The 21,195-nt window shown below is 39.6% G+C and overlaps 1 protein-coding gene across 3 annotated transcripts in view; it reads right to left on the bottom strand.

The window, feature by feature from the left end:
• Positions 1 to 20,359, bottom strand: part of LOC115157927 (afadin- and alpha-actinin-binding protein) — a 42,027-nt gene extending 21,668 nt beyond the window's left edge. The window contains exons 1-2 of one of the 3 annotated variants that reach the window (XM_029706274.1): positions 20,227 to 20,359; positions 7,403 to 7,541 (exon numbers count right to left, since the gene is read on the bottom strand). In XM_029706274.1, coding sequence (XP_029562134.1) covers positions 7,403 to 7,421 — 19 coding nt within the window. In that variant the 5' untranslated portion in view covers positions 7,422 to 7,541; positions 20,227 to 20,359. The remainder of the gene's footprint in view (positions 1 to 7,402; positions 7,542 to 20,226) is intronic. The other 2 variants (XM_029706276.1, XM_029706275.1) reach the window with 2 other exon arrangements.
• Positions 20,360 to 21,195: the final 836 nt, after the last annotated feature.

Here is a 21,195-nt window from a genome sequence, read left to right as displayed (position 1 = left end):
GACATGATCTGACGTCACCTTCCATGATAACTCCCTTATTCTACTGACGACCTCTCGGAAGAGTTACCAGATCACGAAGTTAGCACCCTAACCCCTCGAAGAATCCCACACTCCAGCATCCCAATCTGGTGAAATTTGTATTGAAACAAAAACACAAAATGAAATCAGCAATACACATATCACATTCCATTTGAAGTAACGGTCATCCCTTATTAACCTATATTTTCCCTTCTATACGCATCTTTACCCAAAGACCAGGACCTCAGGGAACTGGTAATTTTCCAATCCGAACATGTGACTCAAAAATAACATGTTAAATCAAAAGTAAACAAATTCAAATAACTAATCAACTTAGAATTACAACTCTTTATAACTCCATACTGAAATAATAATAATCTCATAAAGTAATGGTACAATTTGAATAGAGACTGGTGTTTCTCATTAATTTTATAATTAAATCCCCCTTGTTCTGATCATTTCTAGTGGAGATGATCAGGCCTCACCAGAAAGTCAGGATACAAGGCATTTGACACCATTAAAATATTTCCTCTCCTTTTTCTTTCCCTGTCCTTGAGAACCCATTTAAATACATTTCAAAACATTCCCATCCTTCAACATACCCAATTTAAAACTTAATTGAAAAGACCCAATCCAAAATGAATCCCATAGTATATTTAAAACTGCTGAATATCACTAACTGCCCCCCCACAGTCTCCGGGGACCTTCCAACGAAAAATAATAAAAACCCCTCTTTTGGAAAAGAGTGTGCATTTCGTTAGCATTCACTATGCTACATTTTAATCAGCAATCCAAAAGTATTAATTATACCTGATAATTGTAAATCCACTGTCCTTACTCCTATCATTAAATGTTTTTTTCAATCCACCACAATGTTCATGAACTAACAAAAAAAAAGTTAATTGTAGGTTTAGTACCTCTTTTGCTAATTCCTTGTTAGCACCCTTTCATATATTCTAGAAATTTATTTCAGAATAAGACGACATAAAATGTAAATCTATTTAAAAATAAAACCACATGAAATGTGTGTTTGGCCATATAATTTAAATTTGTTACCTTTAAAATCCATTCCCCTGGCATTTCGCCTAGATTCTTCAACCCAAAATAAGTTTTCCTGTGGCAAATTTAGCGAATTTCTCATCGTAAGGAATCCGCAATATTTGATCCCTGGCCTCTACTAAAAAGTTAGGTAAAACGTGATCTCATACGTTTTCCTTCACATAGAAACTGTAATCTCTATGAACCACTATCGATCGAACCGAGGCTATACACCGATTATGGGACAATTCCTCTCCTGCTAATCTCAAGACGATTTGTTGTTGCTCTTTTGAAAAAGATGCAAACGCTTGTATAGCGGCACTTCCTTCGAATGCAGCAGGTTCCGGTTTCACCTTACACTCATTCTTCCAATGTCCGACAGTCCTACATCTAAAACAGGGAGCTATCTCCTTACACTTTGATGTTTTTTCGCTTCGTTTCTGTGTCTTACCTTGGCCATTGAAACTATAGTTAGTGATTTTCTCTAAGGCCCAATTAACCCCTCCCACGTCTGCGAAGTGAGCGAAGTTATGTTCCACTCTCAAAACATCCTCTTGAATTAAATCCACTACCCCCGCAATTACCGTTTTTATGACAGGGTTCAAACCTGCCATCAAAGCAGAAGAGCAAATTCTATCAATGCACTCCCGTACCCAGTATTTCTGTGGCAGCGAACTGGTACTCATTCCGGGTTTATTGTGATGCATTTTTTGTTGCTAGAATGCTGACATCAAAACGCTGGTATATTGAGCTTTTGATTCTGGTTTTATGTCTTTGTGCCAAGTCATAGTTGCCTCCCTGAATTCTTTATTTGATTTGAATTCATCAGACATGTTGTCCAATTTTATCCAGTTTGCTAAATGTTTCCCATATTCGAGCCGAATTGGTAGAATACTCGTGCTCGTCTTTCAGCAATCCTCTAGCTCCATATGACATGGAGAATCAGGGCCGTTTGTCGCCATATCAATAGTTATTATTCCCTAACCTCTCCCGACGGTGTTAAGTGTGTTTTGGATTTCTTCACTCCAGTCTATAATACACAGCTATTAGTAACTATTTTCCAAGGTGGCGCTACACACTTCCCCGGTCAATAATTAATTGGTCACGGCACTTAATACCTCTGGCCAATATACCGTTACACTCGGGTTTTACCCTCCACAGGACTACCCTGTACAGGACTTCCCCTCTCTCTATGAGATTTTACCCTCCACAGGCTTTCTACTCGGGACTTTATTTATGAAATGTTACCCTCCACTGGAACTATCCTGCTCGGGACTTACTCTCTTTAAAGCTATGCGACTTACCCTCCACAGGATCTATCCTGCTCGGGACTTACTCTCTTTAAAGCTATGAGACTTACCCTCCACAGGATCTATCCTGCTCGGGACTTACTCTCTTTAAAGCTATGAGACTAACCCTCCACAGGATCTATCCTGCTCAGGACTTACTCTCTTTAAAGCTATGAGACTAACCCTCCACCGGATCTATCCTGCTCAGGACTTACTCTCTTTAAAGCTATGAGACTAACCCTCCACAGGATCTATCCTGCTCAGGACTTACTCTCTTTAAAGCTATGAGACTTACCCTCCACAGGATCTATCCTGCTCAGGACTTACTCTAAACCTTACGGTACTAGCATATACCACGAAGCTACAACCGGTCGTTACACAATGGGCCTACCGAATTAAACTCAGGCTCTCCAGGTCCTCATCCCATAATTTGTTCAGCCTATTATTCTCATCTCCCCAAGATGTCAAAATGAGTGTCAACAGGTATAGGAACTTGCCTACCTTGTTTGTTGCCAGCTCTGCTCCACTGATCTGGACTCTTTGGTTTGACTATAAATTGTGGTGAATCCTGCCGACAACGCCAACTGTTAGGTTATAATTTTCAGAGTAAATAACTCACGGACACTAGAGAAGCTTAACCAAGTTGAATTATCCCCAAAGGGTCGATACAGCTGTAATTCAGACACAGACATGGCTTCCCCGTGGTGGTATTCATACACCACTTTGAGTGGAGTCTCCTCCTTATCGCTAAACATTGCATCATTCTTGCTAAGCAGGGAATGAAGTGATATGAGCCTCAAACGGTTTCTCCCCTTATCAGTACTGTCACATGCAATTGTTTTCCCTGCACGCAGCTCCTCCCAAGCTTCATTATGGCACCCCTCATGTTTCTTTTGTAACTAATGTTCCTATACTTCTGAATATAACAATGTTCCAAGTTTAACCCCGAATCCAACAATACCAACCGTTGAAAGACGTTGCCGTGCCTGTCTAGGACCAGCAGAAATTGAAATCGAGGTTAGCTAGCTACCTACCTAATAAAGTAACATCACTGATGAAAGGTGAAACACTGAGTCTGCTCTTATTTACAGTGCATTTGGAAAGCATTCAGACCCCTTCACTTTTTCCACATTGTTACGTTACAGCCTTGTTCTAACATTGATTAAATTATTTTTTGCCCTCAATCTACAAACAATACACCATAATGACAAAGCGAAAACAGGTTTTTAGATATTTTTACAAATATATTAAAAATAAAAAAATGTAAATACCTTATTTACATAAGTATTCAGACCATTTGCTTTGAGACGTTGAGCTCAGGTGCATCCTGTTTCCATAATCATCCTTGAGATGTTTCTACAACTTGATTGGAGTCTGGCTGTGGTAAATTCTATTGATTGGAAAGGCACACCTGTCTATATAAGGTCCAGTGGTGTAAAGTACTTAAGTAAAAATACTTTAAAGTACTTTTAAGTAGATTTTTGTGGCATCTCTACCTTAAGATTTATATTTTTACTTTTACTCCGCTACATTCCTGAAGAAAATAACATACGTTTTACTCCATACTCCATTTCGAATGCTTAGCAGGACAGGAAAATAGTACAATTCACACACTTATCAAGAGAGCACCCCATTCATCCCTACTGCCTCAGAGCTGACGAACTCACTAAACACAAATCATTTGTTTGTAAATTATGTCTGAGTGTTGCAGTGTGTCCTGGCTGTCTGTAAATTTAAAAATAAGAAAAGCGTTGCGTCTGGATTGCATAATATAAGAAATGTGAAATGATTTGTATTTGTACTTTTGATACTTAAGTATAATTAAAACCAAATACTTTTAGACTTTTACTCAAGTAGTATTTTACTGGGTGACATTCACTTTTACTTGAGTCATTCTCTATTAAAAGGTATCTTTAATTTTACTCAAGTATGACAATTGGGTACTTTTCCCACCACTGATAAGGTCCCACAGTTGACAGTGCATGTCAGAGCAAAAACCAAGCCATGAGGCTGAAGAAATGGTCTGTAGAGCTCCAAGACAGGATTGTGTCAAGGCACTGATCTGGGGAAGGGTACTAAAACATTTCTGCAGCATTGAAGGTCCCCAAGAACACAGTGGCCTCCATCATTCTTAAATGGAAGAAGTTTGGAACCTCCTAGAGCTGGCCGCCCGGCCAAACTGAGCAATCAGGAGAGAAGGGCCGTGGTCAGGGAGGTGACCAAGAACCCAATGGTCACTCTGACAGAGATCCAGAGTTCCTCTGTGGAGATGGGAGAAACTTCCAGAAGGACAACCATCTTTGCAGCACTCCACCAATCAGGCCTTTATGTGGCCAGACGGAAGCCACTCCTCAGTAAATAAGGCACATGATAGCCCGCTTGGAGTTTGCCAAATGGCACCTAAAGGACTCTCAGACCATGACAAACAAGATTCAACACTTTGGCCTGAATGCCAAGCGTCACGAAACCTGGCACCATCCCGAAGGTGAAGCATGGTGGTGGCAGCATCATGCTTTGGGGATGTTTTTCCATCGGCAGGGATTGGGAGACTAGTCAGGATCGAGGGAAAGATGAATTTACCACAGGTGGAATACAATAAAGTTGTAGAAACATCTCAAGGATGATCAATGGAACCAGGATGCACCTGAGCTCAATTTTGAGTCTCATAGCAAATAGTATGAATAATATGTATCTGTTTTTTATTTTCAAAAAAGGTCTAAAAACCTGTTTTCGCTTCGTCATTATGGGGTATTGTCTATAGATTGATGAGGGAATACAATTACTTAATCAATTTTAGAATAAGGCTGTAATGTAGCAAAAAAACGTTCTGAATACACTGTATAGAAAGGGAAAGGATATAAGCCATCGGTGGAAGATTGTGCAAAGGATTCTGAAGGCTTCATCTAACTCCTTGAATCCAATGTAGACACCGGTGTGTGAGGGTACTTGTTGCAGATGATTCTGACGAGGCAACTGAGTAACACTCGTCTCTGACCACGGCCAAGTCATTTGCCTTTCAATCCCCATTCTAAGACCACAAGTCTATATTGCCTAGAAAATGAATAAATATAAATATCTGTGCCAAAGCAGAATAACACTAGGTAGGCCTACTGATGAGCATTTGGGTGAGGGATGACATTTGACGCAGCCTATGAATACTGTAATGCTGGTAAGTCTATTTATCACATAAAAACTACAGGTACTTACTTTATTGACAGGTGGCCATTTGGTCCCTCTGGCCGAGGTCTCTTCCAGCTTATTTTTTGCACATGGAAAAATGTTTCTACAACTGCCGGGTTAATAAGGGCTGGAAAGTTATTGTCACTGGTTACACAGAGTAGGGTGGGCTCGCGGGTCAACGTTGTCTCGTCGCCAGACACACAGATTTTCCAAGGGTGGCATAAGCAGGTCCCAATCTGGGCAGCAAAGACACTAGTTCTCAGTGGGCATCGCTTGGCATTGCCCTCAGGTAATCCACCAGTCCCCAGATGTCCTGAGTCGGGCCTCGGATGCTTGATGAATATCAGCCTGAGCCTCTGCCTGAGCCTCTGTTGAAACTCCTCGTCTGTGTATCCCGGTTCAAAGAAATAAGGCTCACCTGCAAATTCGACTTCATCCTCGTATTCAGTCAGAAATGTTTGTAGCATAGTAGAACGAAAGAAGAATTATCTGCTAGCTTGGTAGATTAGCGACCGGTCAGCAAGCTAGCAGCTCTGTGTTTACAGTGGAAACGTTGTTGTGGACTGGCTAGTGTGCTTCTGTGGACTGGCTAGTGAGCTTCCATGCCACCCTACCTTACACGCATGCAGTAGTGAGAGGAATTGAGAACAAGGGAGCACACGCATGCACAATAATATGCACAACGGAAATTATCGCTTGAGTTCAACAAAATTGATTATAACGTTGCGGATAGAGTTTGGTATGACAATTTCTTGTGTACAACATCTAACAACCTGCATCACGATACTGAGAGCTTTGCCGTTTGTAAAATTACGTATTCGGGTGTTTTTGAAGCCTTTGTTCATGTTTTTGGATGTCCTGGAACTCCAGAATGAGTTTGAGGAAGTCAATTGCTGATGGGGTAAGTTTCAGAACCCTTCTTTAACATTCATAAAAAAATACAGATTAAAGCCTAAATAGTAAAATTCTCCTTCAACATGGTTGAAACACCCAATAGGCTACAGTATAAAAACTGAGTGAAAATCCAGGGCTATTAGAAACACTTGAATTCCAACCTTATTGTCAGTCTAATTTTGAATCATTAGCATGAAATAAATAAAAGATTCTGGGAAGCGAAAACGACATTGAGTACTACATTATGAATCATAAAACCCGGAAATTGTTCCAAGCATTTTTTCACTATTATATTTTTCCCTCTGGGATTTTAGAACTACTTCATGTAGGCTTGCCCTGGCGCAACATTTTGATAACCGCACAAATCTCTCTCGGACAAGGTAATTTATCAATAATTTGCATTGCACATTTTTTGGAGTAAATTGAGGTGAATATATTGATAAAACTCACATGGTCCGAGAGAGAATTACACAAATTACAAAATGTTGCGCCAAGGTAAGCCTGCACCAAACACACAATAAAAAAAAAAATGTAATGCAAAAAAAATAAACACAAACCATTTCGGTGTTTTTATGGGTATTATGGACGCGTCCACTGCGGTGGACTATTGGGAAGCAAAATAGTATGCATAAAGAGCATAATATCTTCGCGATAACAGAAAGGCAATGAGGCATTCCTTTTACGAGTGAGTTTTGGAATCGAGGTTACTATGGGCACACAACCTTAAAATAGCATTAATCTGCTATTTCTGTCAATTTAATCTTCTCCTTTACACATGAGGCTTTACTTTATGTAGAGCACCAGAAAAATTAGACAATAGCAGCCTAGCTACTCATCACTGCATCTTTAACTAAGTAGGCTAGCTCTATACTACTAGTGGAGTGACGAATGGAGAATCATAACCAAACTAAACAAAGCTGAAAAACTGCATCACAATTTCAAAGAAAACCACAAGCGGTACATAAGGTCAATGTAATACTCACCAAGTGAAGATTCTGGCATCGCTGCAGTCCTCCAGACTCCCTCAGGGCAGTGGTGCTTCAGAACACACCGAATGTGTCTGGATCATCCGCTACCTCCCAGGATACATGCAGCTCACGGAATGGCCTACGCAGACGGCTCCTGAAATAGAGGGGCAGATAATAGATTAGCAGTGCACATTCAACAAGTGGACACGAGACACAGGATTACTAGGGACGACGGACGTCTACAAGGAGGGATGGAAACATGCAATAGCCTAAAGAACAGGGGAGCGTGGGGAGTTTATTAGGTAGGGACAAAGCCAAATCCTTTTTCTCAGCAGGCACCAGTTCTACAGCAACACAGGCTGGGATTCATATCGTCATTGTAAGAATCCAAAGGTTGAATTGCAGTTTAAGGCACTGTTGGTTTTTGCACATCAAGTAGACCTACATATTAGTATTCTATATTAGCATGTTATAGCATATAATTTGTACAACTACAAATGTGGTTGAGGAAAGAAGAAACCACCAAGTTAGAGCAAAGAAACTGGGCAATACACAATTTTACCAATGAAGTTAAGCTATTAACAAATGGAATAGCAACATACCATCTCCTCATACTCTTATCACCAGCCTAATCCAAGAGACATAATATGGTATTGTATCTGCAGAAACAGACAGTCCCTTGTGCAATTAAAACAACCCATGGCTTGTAGGCTACCCTTTCAAAAACAGTTGACCAGACAAGCATTGAGGAAATGAATAATTGTAGGGTTAGCCTAGGGCTATAAAATGTAGACTTTGTTAAATCTGAAAAGGGTCAACAAAATGAAATTGAAGTAAACAAAATAACAATAAGAAAATAAAAAATAAAATTTTAAGAAGTGGGATAACAATTTATGCATGTTGGGTTTGTTTGAATAATTTATATTGCTTTACCACCCAAACCATTCAGGACCTTCTGGTGACACTTAATCTAATTGAATCTACTGGACAGATGGTGAACCTACCAAGCTTATTTAGGCTAGTCAGACACTTAATAAACTTACTGTTAATTAACTTGATAAATCCTGCCCACTGGGCACAGACGTCAGTTCAATGTCTAGTTTTGATTTACAATTGGTTGAGTTGTCAACTAACGTGGATTCAACGTGAAATCATTATTTTTTTTAACGTCATTGGATTTAGGCCTAGGTTAAAAGTTGGGTGAAAAACAAGTCGAAATGCCCTTATGCTGATGACTTCTTGCAAATCCAATTCATTTTTCACGTTGATTCAACGTCGTCACAGATTTGGGGGTTTGAAATGACGTGACACAGTTGATTCAATCAGTTTTTGCCCAGTGGGTTAGGTATAACTTCCTTCTATCTGATTGAGTTATCCCACTGGGCACAAACTGGTTGAATTAATGTTGTTTCAAAGTAATTTGTCACTGTATTGTGATGTGGAATCTACGTGGAAAATACATTGGATTTGCCAAGTCATCCACATAAACGGTTGTTGAGGGTGAAATTTCAACCACCGGATTATTTCATCATGGTAACCAATTTTCCACAGACAAACCTTGTATACAATATGTTGAATTCATACCTTTGAAACAATGTCAGATCTTAAACTTTATATCCACTTTCAGAAAAAATCAATAGGCTGGGCAGCATCTCCTACTGGAGACATTATCTATTTACGGCTGTCAATTTGGTCTCGATCCAATGCTTTAACCAAGCCCTGCTTAGCTTTGATACAGTTCAAGTCAGAAGTTTACATGCACTTAGGTTGGAGTCATTAAAACTCGTTTTTCAACCACTCCACAAATTTATTGTTAACCTCTTATGGCTAGGGGGCAGTATTTTCACGGCTGGATAAAAAACGTACCCGATTTAATCTGATTATTAGTCCTGCCCAGAAACTAGAATATGCATATAATTATTAGCTTTGGATAGAAAACTGTGAGTATAACAGAACTCATTTGGCAGGCCAAAACGTGAGAAGATTCTGTACAGGAAGTACCCTGTCTGACCATTTCTTGCCCTTCTTTGTCATCTCTATTCATTACAAAGGATCTCTGCTGTTACGTGACACTTCCTACGGCTCCAATGGGCTCTCAGAGCCCGGGAAAAACCTGAATGACGTAATTCAAAGCCCTGGCTGAAACACACGAGCGCTTTTGCTAAGTGGTCTATCAGCAGACAAAAGGCTTAGGCGCGTGCACTGGCCGCCCCCGCGTTTCTGTTTTTCCCTCTTTTTACTGAAACGCAGATTCCTGGTCGGAATATTATCTCTTTGTTACGAGATAAATTGCATAAAAATTGATTTTAAACAGCGATTGACATGCTTCGAAGTACGGTAATGGAATATTTAGAATTTTTTTGTCACGAAATGCGCCATGCGCACGACCCTTCTTTACCATTCGGATAGTGTCTAGAACGCACGAACAAAATGCCGCTGTTTGGATATAACGATGGATTATTTGGGACCAAACCAACATTTGTTATTGAAGTAGAAGTCCTGGGAGTGCATTCTGACGAAGAACAGGAAAGGTAAGACCATTTTTCTTATTGTAAATCTGATTTTGGTGAAGGCTAAACTTGCCGGGTGTCTAAATAGCTAGCCCGTGATGGCTGGGCTATGTACTAAGAATATTGCAAAATGTGCTTCATCCGAAAAGCTATTTTAAAATCGGACATAGAGTGCATAGAGGAGTTCTGTATCTATAATTCTTAAAATAATTGATATGCTTTTTGTGAACGTTTATCGTGAGTAATTTAGTAAATTGTTTGTAAATTCATCGGAAGTTTGCGGGGGGTATGCTAGTTCTGAACGTCACATGCTAATGTAAAAAGCTGGTTTTTGATATAAATATGAACTTGATTGAACAAAACATGCATGTATTGTATAACATAATGTCCTAGGTGTGTCATCTGATGAAGATCATCAAAAGTTAGTGCTGCATTTAGCTGTCTTCTGGGTTTTTGTGACATTATATGCTAGCTTGAAAAATGGGTGTCTGATTATTTCTGGCTGGGTACTCTGCTGACATAATCTAATGTTTTGCTTTCGCTGTAAAGCCTTTTTGAAATCGGAGAGTGTGGTTAGATTAACGAGAGTCTTGTCTTTAAAATGCTGTAAAATAGTCATATGTTTGAAAAATTGAAGTTTTTTGGATTTTAGAGGAATTTGTATTTCGCGCCACGCCCATCATTGGATATTGGAGCGGAACATCTAGATGTAAGAGGTTAACAAACTAAAGTTTTGGCAAGTCGGTTAGGACATCTACTTTGTGCATGACACAAGTAATTTTTCCAACAATTGTTTACAGACAGATTATTTCACTGTATCACAATTCCAGTGGGTCAGAAGTGTACATACACTAAGTTGACTGTGCCTTTAAACAGCTTGGAAAATTCCAGAAAATTATGTCATGGCTTTAGAAGCTTCTGACTGGCTAATTGACATCATTTGAGTCAACTGGAGGTGTACTTGTGGATGTATTTCAAGGCCTACCTTCAAACTCAATGCCTCTTTGCTTGACATCATGGGAAAATCAAAAGAAATCAGCCAAGGCCTCCACAAGTCTGGTTCATCCTTGGGAGCAAGTTCCAAACACCTGAAGGTACCACGTTCATCTCTACAAACAATAGTACGCAAGTATAAACACCATGGGACCACCCAGCCTTCATACCGCTCAGGAAGGAGACGCGTTCTGTCTCCAAGAGATGAACGTACTTTGGTACAAAAAGTGCAAATCAATCCCAGAACAACAGCAAAGGACCTTGTGAAGATGCTGGAGGAAACAGGTACAAAAGTTTCTATATCGACATAACCTGAAAGGCCGCTCATCAAGGAAGAAGCCACTGCTCCAAACCGCCATAAAAAAGAGAGACTACAGTTTGCAACTGCACATGGGGACAAAGATCATACTTTTTGGAGAAATGTCCTCTGGTCTGATGAAACAAAAATAGAACTGTTTGGCTATGATGACCATTGTTATGCTTGGAGGAAAAAGGGGGAGGCTTGCAAGCCGAAGAACACCATCCCAACCGTGAAGCACGGGGGTGGCAGCATCATGTTGTGGGGGTGCTTTGTTGCAGGAGGGACTGGTGCACTTCACAAAATTGATGGCATCATGAGAGAGCAAAATTATGTGGATATATTAAAGCAACATCTCAAGACATCAGTCAGGAAGTTAAAGCTTGGTCGCAAATGGGTCTTCCAAATAGACAATGACCCCAAGCATACTTCCAAAATTGTGGCAAAACGGCTTAAGGACAACAAAGTCAAGGTATTGGAGTGGCCATCAAACCTGTGCGAGCAAGGAGGCCTACAAACCTGACTCAGTTACACCAGTTCATCCTGACAGTGTAATGGGACAAAATTCACCCAACTTATTGTGGGACGCTTGTGGAAGGCTACCCGAAATGTTTGACCAAAGTTAAACAATTTAAAAGCAATGCTACCAAATACTAATTGAGTGTATGTAAATTCTGACCCACTGGGAATGTGATGAAAGAAATAAAAGCTGAAATAAATCACTCTCTAGTACATTTCACATTCTTAAAGTAAAGTGCTGATCCTAATTGACCTGAGACAGGGAATTTTTACTTGGATTAAATGTCAGGAATTGTGAAAAACTGAGTTTTTGGCTAAAGTGTATGTAAACTTCCGACTTCAACTGAATATAACAAGGGAACAACATTGTCAATAAGACAATTTTGCTCATATTCTTGATGAAGAATGTTAATAAACTCACTGGCTTGAGACCACAAAAATCAGCTAACATAGTGCTGCTAATAGCTCTATATTGAAAATACTGTGATTGAAGATAACATTTTCAGAGATTAAATTCTTAATTAGATATTACACACTTTCTACTTGGTTTAAGTCATTTGAGTTCAGACTGGAGTATTTCTTCATACATTATTTTTTTACTCAGACACCCATGACCCACTCAAAACCTCCCGCAACCCACATTTTGGTCGCAACCCACCAGTTGAGAATCACTGTTCTAGAGAATATGGTTGTATCTCCCTGATCTGAAGTGAATGCACACTGTAAAATGTGCAAAGTGTTTCTGCCTTGAGCGGCAACACTGCCTGGCTATGCGCACGCATGTGAAGACCTGATTGACAGATATAAAAGTTTGTTTAATTTACCGTAAATTCCGGACTATAAACTGCAACTTTTTTCCCACGCTTTGAAATTCGCGGCTTAAACAATGACGCGGCTAATATATGGATTTTTCCCGCTTTCAAATTTGTGGGTCCTGACAGCGTGGAGCATTGTCAAAAAATCCACTATCAACAGGTTTCGAAAGGCTGGACTGCTGCGTGTTGAAGAGGGCTCAGCGGGGGATTTGCCTCTGGATGAAAGTGACGAGAGCGACAATGAAAACGATCCAATATCGGATGAAGCAATTCTGAGGCTATTCAACTCCGACACCGAAGGAGATGGTTTCAGTGCACAGGAGGAGGAAGATAGTGACCAATGACTTTCTTGGTAGGCTACTGTTTACTGCAAAACATTTTTTTTTTGTTACAAGCCGCGTTTCGTTAAAGCCTATTTATTTTTGTTACAAGCCGTGCTTCGTTAAAGCCTATTTATTTTTGTTACAAGCCGTGTTTCGTTAAAGCCTGTGTAAAGTTAATTTGTTTCAATGTACCGGTAGGCACCTGCGGTTTATAGACATGTGCGGCTTATTTATGTTCAAAATAAATAAAATAAAAATATTCAGTGGGTGCGGCTTATATTCAGGTGCGCTTAATAGTCCGGATATTACGGTACTTCAAATGGAAGTCTACTGAAATGAGACTTTGTCCTTGTGTTCCTTGGCTATTTACATTGTTTTGTTCATAAACTAGGCTGTTTTCAATGTTTGAGTTTCAACTGATAGGAAAGAGAAGCAATGCCAATACTAGTCAGACTCAATCTCACAGGCACCACAGTAACCTCCCACCCTTAAAGGGGCAGGTAAACATTTTTGTCTCATCTGTGATATTTTGGTTAAAAGACTCCGGCCTCAAAAAATGTAATTAAACAATGTGCCATATTACTTATTACTTCTTACTAGTAATACATTTACTACTTGCCTTCCCTGTGGCTCAGTTGGTAGAGCATGGTGTGTGCAACGCCAGGGTTGTGGGTTCGATTCCCACGGGGGGCCAGTACAAAAAAGAAAAAAATGCATGAAATGAAAATGAAATGTATGTATTCACTACTGTAAGTCGCTCTGGATAAGAGCGTCTGCTAAATGACAAATGTAAAATGTACATTTACTGTTTAGAAACATTACAAAGCATGCTCATTCATGTTTTTTGTTGGTGCAATTTTAGCAGAAGAAAATATTTTGCCTGGTAAATAATCTGAGCTGCTGCTAGATTTTTTACCTTTTCACACGTACCAACAAATGGGTGTGATCATTCTACAGTGGACACTGTTTTTTCACAGAAACATTTCGCACAAACACAGTCCTCACAAAGTTATGTCCAGAATGTGGCCAGTTTATTTTTGGATGCAATGTTCAGACACAATCATCCAAACTGGAAAATTTAGGCTGCATTTGTCCTAGTGTTAACTGAGGAAAGATTGACGTAACACAAGTGGTCATATTTTTATAACTCTCGGGCTGACAGAAACTACAATATGAATTAGCTAACAGCAATTACTATTTATAATTAATCACATCACGGGTGAGCTCAACATTGATCGAAATAATTGAGTAAAACACTTTCTAGAAATCGAAAGTAATCCGATGATGGGTAGTTTGTGCGCGCCAGCATGTTTGTTTTTTCGCATCAACCAAAGATAATAAGAGGAGACAAGATGAGTTTGGTCTGTTTATAGTACGCATGTTGAAGGGGGTGTGTCGTCTACGATCATTCACTTCCCTTCATTCACTTCCAGAAGATTACCCAAAAGATTAGTGAACCATTCCTTCACCTGTTGAGGACAGACATTCCGCCTGCTGAACCCCTAGCCAACAGCCAATGGCATCGCACGGCGAAATATAAAACCAACTAAAATACCACAATTCAATTTTCTCAAACAATCAACTATTTTACACCATTTTAAAGATAAGACTCTCGTTAATCTAACCACATTGTCCGATTTCAAAAAGGCTTTACTGCGAAAGCAAAACATTAGATTATGTTAGGAGAGTACATAGACACAAATAATCACACAGCCATTTTCCAAGCAAGCATATATGTCACATAAACCCAAACCACAGCTAAATGCAGCACTAACCTTTGATGATCTTCATCAGATGACACTCCTAGGACATGATGTTATACAATACATGCATGTTTTGTTCAATCAAGTTCATATTTATATCCAAAACCAGCTTTTTACATTAGCATGTGATGTTCAGAACTAGCATACCCACCGAAAACTTCTGGTGAATTTACTAAATTACTCATGATAAACCTTGACAAAATACATAACAATTATTTTAAGAATTATAGATACAAAACTCCTTTATGCACTCGCTATGTCCGATTTTAAAATAGCTTTTCGGCAAAAGCACATTTTGCAATATTCTGAGTACATAGCTCGGCCATCATGGCTAGCTATTTTGACACCCACCAAGTTTGGGGCTCACTAAACTCAGAATTACTATTAGAAAAATTGGATTACCTTTGCTGTTCTTCGTCAGAATGCACTCCCAGGACTTCTACTTCAACAACAAATGCTGTTTTGGTTCCAAAAAATCCATAGTTATATTCAAATAGCTCCGTTTTTGTTCGTGCGTTCAGGTCACTATCCGAAGGGTGACGCACGAGCGCATTTCGTGACAAAAAAATTCAAAATATTCCATTACCGTACTTAGAAGCATGTCAAACGCTGTTTAAAATCAATTTTTATGCTATTTTTCTCGTAAAATAGCGATAATATTCCAACCGGGCAACGTTGTATTCATTCAAAGGCTGAAAGAAAAAAATGGAGTAGTCTCGTGAATGCGCATCTCAGTCTCACTGTCCCCAGGCTGACCACTAACAAATTCTGCTGCTGTTCTTTGCCCAGAGACAGCAGACACCCCATTCCACTTTCTGGCGGCTTTAGAGAGCCAATGGAAGCCTTAGAAAATGTCACGTTACAGCACAGATGCTGTATTTTCGATAGAGATGCAACAGAAGGACAACAAATTGTCAGACAGGGCACTTCCTGTATGGAATCTTCTCAGGTTTTGGCCTGCCATATGAGTTCTGTTATACTCACAGACACCATTCAAACAGTTTTAGAAACGTTAGAGTGTTTTCTATCTAAATCTACTAATTATATGCATATTCTAGTTTCTGGGCAGGAGTAGTAACCAGATTAAATCGGGTACGTTTTTTATCCGGCCGTGAAAATACTGTCCCCTATCCCAAAGAAGTTAACTGGGCAGCTGGTGGTGGAATGTAATGTTTCTAACTTACATTTTTTTCAGTAACCAGTTCCAAACCAAATTTCAGTAACCAACAACATTGTTCTCTCTAAGATATATTGTACACGTGGTTAGTATGTTCAATTAATACATAATAATTAATAATGTAATGGATGTTTGTTTTCATTAAGATGCGTCACTACAGTCCCTGGTTCGAATCCATGCTGTATCAAATCCGGCCGTGATTGGGAGTCCCATAGGGCGGCGCACAATTGGCCCAGCGTCGTCGGGATAGGCCGTCATTGAATTTGTTCTTAGCTGACTTGCCTCGTTAAATAAAAGGTTACACACACACACAGCAAAAAGTTATTTTGTTGGCATTTACGCATGTCCCCATTACCAGTAAAAAATTATCAAAACCTATTTCTTTCACTTACTTCCTGTGCTGTTTCGTTGTTCATTTGTTCAGCTGTTTCATTCTCAACCAGGATTTCTATGGAACACTGTTTGGGTCTTTGCATGTCAAAAAAGATATAAGTCAAATAACACTATTTGATGTGCCAAATAAGCTTGGTGACCAATCTTGACCTGAATATGACTCCACATCACATAATAATTTAACACGTTCATACATTTTTACACATTGATTACACTATCACTCGTATTTCATGTGTCACAACAATTCATCGACACGTATGCTATGATGCTGGTAAAGTTGTCACGCTCACCTACAGTGCTGGTCATTAAAAAAAAGATAGCTAGCTCATGGATGCAAACAATGTTCTTCCCCAAAAACATAGCAAAACGACAATCTGTTTCAGTTGCCATCGTTAGCTAGCTAACTATATAGCTAGGTGTTATTATCTAAAATAACTCTAATTTATAACACAGTTCTTATTTTATTAATGGTGGTCGGACCCATCTATGTGAAGCTAGCTACAATAAGGATTAGCCACAATAGTGGACTTTGCGGTTAGCCTTCAAAAATAAAAGTATGTCATTGACAGTGACGCAAATGAATACAAATAGTAGAATTATGCCATAATTGAAGAGATCATGCTAAACGAGGTTGGAATGTTGTTATATAAAATCAACAAAAAGACAAATCTGTTGAAATCACACTGGATATATTATACTTTAGAATTGCATTGGGAGCATACTTATTTCACTGTACAGCCTGACCTATGGATTGTGGATCAATGACATGGGGTATCAGTCTACTCAGTGACACCCAGAAAACATTAGCATCATAGCTCTTATTGCGGGAATCTGAGAGAACTGTGAATTGAGCCACATTTACTGTCAACCTATGTGTATTGAACACTATTCCTGAGAAAAAACAATACTGTGTGGATGTTTTGGAGTCTGATAACTCTGAGGAGGACTTTGGGAAAAAATAGCTTGGGTATTGAGTAGACTGTTACCCCATTTCATTGATCCCCAATACTTAGATAAAGCTGTACAGTGCAATGTATGAATGTCCATGCACACAATAGGCTGACTGGGGAGGTGATTTCACACAGTCACAGTCCCATGATTAGAGCTACAACGCTAACATTTCAAATCAAATCAAAGTTTTTGTTGTCGCGTGCGCCGAATACAACAGGTGTAGACCTTCCAGTGAAATGCTTACTTACAGGCTCGAACCAATTTTGCAAAAAAGGTATTAGTTGAACAACAGGTAGGTAAAGAAATAAAAACAACAGTAAAAAGACAGACTATAAAAGTAGCGAGGCTACATACAGACACCGGTTAGTCAGGCTGATTGAGGTAGTATGTACATGTAGATATGGTTAAAGCGACTATGCATATATGATGAACAGAGAGTAGCAGTAGCGTAAGAGGGGTTGGCGGGTGGGACACAATGCAGATAGCCCGGTTAGCCAATGTGCGGGAGCAATCGACCAGTCGCGAGCACAGTTTGCGTATTCTCTTCACAGTTGTGTTCTGTGGGTGTCTCCTAGTAGACTGATACCCCATTTAATTGCTTCACATTCCAACCTTGTTTAACATTATCTAGTCTAAATATGGCATGATTCCACCAATTGTAACCTTCTGCATCACTTTCAAATAGGTACTTTTATTTTGAAGGCAAACCACAAATTCCACTATTGTGCCTAATCCTTATTGTGGCTAGCTTCACAACACATAACCCGGTCAGGTCGAGCCTCACTAGCCAGATGAAGCTAGCTGGCTGCTTATAACATTATCTTTGGGCAACAGGGTTAAGTAGCTTGCTAGCTATTTATTTTCAAAAACTGAAGTTCAATTTCAATAGGTGAACAGCAAGTGGCTACCTAGCTAATACTTACTCACAAGGATTCCTAAATCATTGCTAAGAATAGTGAAAATGACTGCAGTTCTACTGGTCATTGTTTTCAGGCTTGTTGTACTGGTGCCAGCTAGGTACCAAGCTAAAGCTAGTTAGCTACCCCAGAAGTTGCAGTTGAACAAATAATGCTTTATTACCAACGCGGTATTGTAAACACATCATTTGTGGCTGGTGTTTGCAGACTTTTTTTGTACAGCTTTGACAGTGCTACTGATAGTAGTGGTGACACTTGGCTTCCACGTGCAAATTCAGAACACACAACATTCTATAATAGAACTGTTATTTGACGTCTCAAATTAAAAGCTTATTTAACGCGTCACATAGTGTTGACAAGCAACGACCCAAACGGCGTTCCATAGTATATCGTGAAGCTAATAGCAGTGGCGCTATTACTGTGTAACTCCGGTAGGGCAACATCTGAACAATAGCGCACTTGGTAACGATAGTGTGTACCGGTGCTCAACCAGTCGCTAAAGCCAACATCCCCCACGACAGAGAATGGTTGATTGTCAAGGGCAATGAATTCCATTGTCTTGGCGATAATGGATTTCGCCTTTGAGTTGTCTCGCTGAAATGTTCTTACCCTTTCAAATGACTGCTCGACTTGTTGACTGCTCGATCCACACAGCAGACATTGTGGGCTGAGTTAGGAATGCTGTGTTGAACATGTAGCGGAAAATTTTACGTGGCGTCATTACTTTGTGTACCTACGTTATATAGGTATGCACGTCAGCTTTGACATCGGTTTTTCACATCGGCTTTAAACTAGACATCGGGCAGATACCGACGTTGGCATTTTTAGCTAATATCATCTGATTCCGATATGTTTACCAATATATCGTGCATCCCTAGCTATTAGGCCTAGATTAAGCACAGTGATAAAACATTAAGTTGTTGTATAAATACAACATATCTGACATTATATTCCCATTTGAACTTTGTTGTACTTTTAAAAAATGGTTGAAAGTGCCTTGATAACACATTTAGATGACAACTAAATCAACAATCTGACATTGTTTTTCCATTGGAATTTGATTGTGCTTTTAGATTGTTTAAAGTATAGTGATAACACACTGGGAATTCAACAAACGTTATGCAGTCTTTATGAGTGTGAATAAAGGTTGAAATCAATATTACACAAATGTCCACGTTAAAATGACGTGTTGTGCCTGGTTGAATGTGTGGTTAGAAATCCACTTCCAATACCAGATGAAGTTCATGATACAGTCTCACTACATCATCGAGTTTGAAACTGGATAACTGGATAAAGTGGGACCAGTTGGTGAATGGTGGAAGGCTCGAGGTCCCTGAGGACTTGTTATTGATAGACTGGCTAGGGATAGCTTAGCCCATTATTGGACTAAATGTAGTCCATGGACTTTACATGTTCTGTTTAAAGAGCGAATTGGCCCTGGAAGCCAAATACTCCATCTAAACGTGAATCGAGTCTCAATCGCCGTTCGGTCCTAGAAACAAATCCCTTTACTTTCCTATCACATGAAAATCGTTTTAAAAAAAGCAAAATACACACTTACTACACACTGTGAATTTTTCAGTGACAACACGTTTGTGTCATTTACACACAGGCGTTCATTAACACAAGTAGTCCACTTTCTTCCATCTGTTCTCCTAAAGAAGCGCTGAAATATGGCCATGTGGGAACCTTAACTCTATAAAGTTGTGTATTAATTGAACATTTTGTTTTGGAAAACAACATTTCGCCAGTATTAAAGGTCCTTTCTCTTCCAAAACCGTGTATATTTAGACAGAGCGTCGCGGCTCATAAAACTCCCCACCAAAAGACACCTGTGCTAAACATATGGTTTATAACGCGTCTTAACCAGCCCGTTGTAGAATAATGGGCACGGGGTAGCCAGCAAGACAACAAGCTGGAGCACTCATATATAGCTAGTCTAACAGCGCAGTTCATATCGTTTGCAGGACAGGTTTTTACGCTACAGTAGCTAGCTCGCTAACGATTACTTGTTTGGACCAATACGAGAACGGTAAAATGCAGGAAAGCTGCTGTCAAACCAGGTATCGTAGAATTAGCATGCTAGCTACTAACATAACGCCAATATCTAGACCAAGGGATATGCGAGTGTCTCCTACATAGAACATTCTACAGATGACGTGTAATAAAACTTAACTTACGTTTTTATGTCATCATGGAGGGTATAATCCCTCGGATATAACGCATAACCCGCCTCACGAGTTTGCTTGGCTTGCAGACTCCGGAGCTGACAAACCAAACACTTCAGCGATTGGCTACTGCGTTGTCAGGCAACCAACACCTCCTTAATCGATTGTTTGCTAACCTATAATATTTTTGACAAATTCCCAAACTACACTTTTAGCAAGCTTGCGTATGTTTGAAGACGTTTGAAACATGATTTCAAAAGGTTGCAATGATATGACCTGCTTTTGTTCTTTCACCCTATCTTTGTGTACAATCAATGAACCATATCACAACCCTGTTCCTGGAGAGCTACTTTCCTGTAGGTTTTTGGAGTGGTGTAGAAACATATTTTACATTAACTTACTAACAAAAAATATCTGTCAACACTGCATGTGAATGGCAGGCTGCTGAAGCTAGATAAGTGCAATGCTTTTCACTGAGAGTGAAGGTGCATAATGGTGCATCACCACTAGCAACAGTTCATCACACAGGAAATTTCTGTTTTTTTTGTTCTGGGTCAAGCAGAAATGTAGCTGCCATCAGGATAGAAACCTTAAATGTAATGTGTCAAGTTTCAATTGTAGTAACATTGTAAATAACACATACTTTTGCCATATATTTTGAATGGTTTATTTAAGCAATAAGTCATGAGGGGTTGTGGTATATGGCTAACATACCACGGCTAAGGGCTGTTCTTATACACTACGCAACGTGGACTGCCAGGATACAGCCCTTAGCCCTGGTATATTGGCCATATACCCCAACCCCCGAGGTGCCTTATTGTTATTATAAACTGGTTACCAACGTAATTAGAGCAGTAAAAATAAATGTTTTGTCATACCTGTGGTATACGATCTGATGTACCACGGCTGTCAGCCAATCAGCATTCAGGGCTCGAACCACCCAGTTTATAATGCCAAATTATGTATTATTTGTGTTGCACC

The sequence above is a fragment of the Salmo trutta genome, chromosome 22, assembly GCF_901001165.1.
Source record: "Salmo trutta chromosome 22, fSalTru1.1, whole genome shotgun sequence".
In the NCBI taxonomy this organism is placed as follows: Eukaryota; Metazoa; Chordata; class Actinopteri; order Salmoniformes; family Salmonidae; genus Salmo; species Salmo trutta.
Note: the sequence above shows the minus strand (reverse complement) of the source record. Positions and strands in the feature narration are given on the sequence as shown.